Source organism: Octopus bimaculoides, chromosome 10 (assembly GCF_001194135.2).
Source record: "Octopus bimaculoides isolate UCB-OBI-ISO-001 chromosome 10, ASM119413v2, whole genome shotgun sequence".
Lineage (NCBI taxonomy): Eukaryota > Metazoa > Mollusca > Cephalopoda > Octopoda > Octopodidae > Octopus > Octopus bimaculoides.
Window position 1 is genome coordinate 86,024,442 of NC_068990.1, and position 3,214 is coordinate 86,027,655.

Below are 3,214 nucleotides of genomic sequence, written 5' to 3' on the forward strand. Positions count from 1 at the left end.
CCTCTTCCCTTCTCTCTTTTCCTCCTCTTCCCTTCTCTCTTTTCCTCCTCTTCCCTTCTCTCTTTTCCTCCTCTTCCCTTCTCTCTTTTCCTCCTCTTCCCTTCTCTCTTTTCCTCCTCTTCCCTTCTCTCTTTTCTTCCTCTCTCACTCTCTTCTTGCTCCTCCCTCTCTTTATCTGTCTGTCTCTCTCTCTCCTCTAACTTTACACAATATCATTCAACCATTAACAATGGAGATATTGACTATTCCCCTCTCCCAAAATTTCAGGTCTTGTATTATACTGGTTTTCTCATAATTTATTTTATATAAACCCCTAATGGTTATTTTACTACATAATCAAGATAGGGACAGGAGTTTCACCACTTCTGAGACTGATGGGTGGAAAGAGGCAAGTTATGCTCAATTTATCCCTTCCTCAGCACTTGGCATCACTTCAGACTGGGTCTTTGGATTCACCTAATCCACCTTCTTGCCAGAATATGATTTCAAATTTTTTTCCTTTGTCTATATTTACAACCTTCTTCAGGAACTTTTCAAAAATTCTTTTTTGGTCGCTTCATATTAACCCTTTCGTTACCAACCCGCCTGAAATTGGCTCTGAGTAGAAATGCCTTGTTTTCATAAGCTTTAAATTAAAATCTTCCACCAAACCTTAGTCACAATTTATGTTCCTAACACTAGCTGAATGATAACAGAGTTATTTTACTAAATTCTTTGTTATATTTAAAGTAATTGAAAGAAGCACAGAGCATGTCAAAATAAATACAGTAATGAAAGGGTTAATATGTATTCATATCAGTTAGTTAAGGTTAACCTCTCTCACTTGCATAATCAGTATACACAACAAAAAAGCTTTTATTTTCCATAGAATGTTTCAGTATTATTTACCTTATTTTGAGGTGTGCTGATAGTTCCCCCACCCAATCTTGCCATTCTCATTACCACTGCCTCCTGTTCTGTAACTTTTTAAAATGTTCTTCTTGGCAGAGACACTCCAAAGTTCCTCGGTCTCCCGATCACAGACTGCAAAACAACCAAAGGGATTCTCAAATCAGACAATACGACCCTGAAATGGATACTGGTACCTACGCTAAACCAATAGAGGAAAACATTCCCCGCCATGAGAGAGCAAGGGAAGAAATGCTCAGAAAGTAAGAAATCCAATGATTCGTTGATAAAATTGTGCGTTTGTGATTATGTAGGTTTTGTGATAGACTTGACCAGGTCAGTGCAGTGCCAGATTAAATTGATCGCAGTATATTTGGGTTTGCTCTATGTCCTGGGATTTTTCTTCGCTTTCTTTTTGTTCCAATGGGATTCAATTTTTTGCCTATAAATCTGTCTTGTGCTGATGTAAGAAATAAATATTTAATGATGGAAATAGATGAAATGATGGTATAGTTGCGTGAACTGGAGCAACATGAAATAAAGAGTCTTGCTCAAGAACACAACACAGCCTGGTCCAGGAATCAAACTCACTACCTCATGATTGTGAGCCCACCACTCTAACCACTGGGCTATGTGCTTACATGTTGTATGAAATGCTATACCATCCAAACTATGTATAATCACCCATCCCTTAATCTATTGTGTGAATACTTCCCTCTGTCAATTCCAAGTCTCTTAATGAATATTGGATGAAAACATACTTAGTGTCTACCAATGATGGTATTTGAGAGTTTCTATTATAAAATGCAGCAGATTCCATAGACTTGTCTTGAAACATGCCATTTGAAGGCATCTAATAGAATCTAGTCTTTTTGTTGGCACAGCATAAATTCCACTTGTTGTTTTACCCTGTTTTGTTTCTTTTCTTAAAGTGCTCCCAACTCCATTCCTCATAGCCCCGCACGACAGCCAACACCTTCAGGAAAAATTGGCGATGAAGTACTTCCTGCTGCATTAGAGTTCCGTGAAGATGGTAAATATATTTTCTTAAAGTTTTGTTAAATCTTTATCTCAGAAGGTGAAGAGAATATTTTTGGGTTATGTGTACTGTTTATTTATTGTTTGCATCAATATGGTGTGAGCATCTTATACATGCATCTGTACATTGTGTGTGGATGTTCTGAGAAAGCAGGGTTGTGGGCACTATTTTTTTCTCTGGTTGAACCATTTTAAATGGGTAAAAAAAAAAGTAGCGTAGTTATTTGTCTTAAAATTATCAATTTTGATATCATCATCATCATCATTTATCATCTGTTCCATGCTGGCATGGGTTGGACAGTTTGACTGGTGCTGGTAAGCTAGAGAGATGCACCAGGCTCCAGTCTGATTTGGTATGCTTTCTATGGCTGGATGACCTTCCTAAAGCCAACCAATATCTATAAAACAAGAATCTTCTCCTGGATAAGATGCTAGTCTATTACGGGATTGGTTTATTTCCCCCCCCCCCCTTGCCAAAACAAGCTCAATAGTGCCAGCCATCAAATTACTTGTCACAGTTATGCTTAGAACATGGTGAACTTCATCATGTGAGATATCTTGCCTCCTGAATATAAAGTTGCATCAGTGACAGATTTGAGATGTCAGTATCATGGATGAAGGGAAATTTCAAGAAATACGCAATGTATGAAGGAGATAAAATGTTGATTTATATTGGCGATAGATTCAGTGAATATTTTAGCAGGATATATGCTGGATAGCAGATATCTGTGAGTTGTTGGGGGAAGACACTCATGTACGAAGTAAAACTTAAATGACTTAAGAAGTGATTATCTCTACAGAAATTCGGAGTAATAGTTTTTCTACTTCAATAAATCTTTCTTTTTCTTTCCCCTTTTAATTTTGTTGGTAATTTTGTTTTTCAGCACAAACCCAATTTCTATCGGAACTTGTTCCAAATGTGAAATGCAATGCTGTTCAGTTTAAGTTAGCACCAACTTACACCTTGTATTTAGCCATACGTTATCGACTATCCAATATCTATCGACCAGAGATAGAACCAGCTGAACGGGCTTCACGGTTGACTAATTTCATGAACAAGATGGCTTCTATGATGCAACAAACTATCAGGGTAAATTAACTATCATTCATCATATACACTATTTTATACATGATTTTAATTATGAAAAGAAATTATGTACCAAGATTTAAATTAGTTGCAACTTATGCAAATAAAAATGGTATTTAGACTGATGCAGTTATCTGTTCTGTACAGGCCTCTTCTTACTATTTTCTCATGAAGTCCTCTTTACAGCATTTCATTTTGTCC

General features: G+C 36.8%; 1 protein-coding gene across 1 annotated transcript in view; it reads left to right on the plus strand.

Moving 5' to 3' along the window:
• LOC106880869 (afadin) overlaps positions 1-3,214 on the plus strand; it is a 152,999-nt gene that overhangs the window by 118,181 nt on the left and 31,604 nt on the right. The window contains exons 12-14 of the mRNA XM_052970984.1: positions 988-1,151; positions 1,821-1,921; positions 2,811-3,016. Of these exons, the coding sequence (XP_052826944.1) occupies positions 988-1,151; positions 1,821-1,921; positions 2,811-3,016 (471 nt within the window). The remainder of the gene's footprint in view (positions 1-987; positions 1,152-1,820; positions 1,922-2,810; positions 3,017-3,214) is intronic.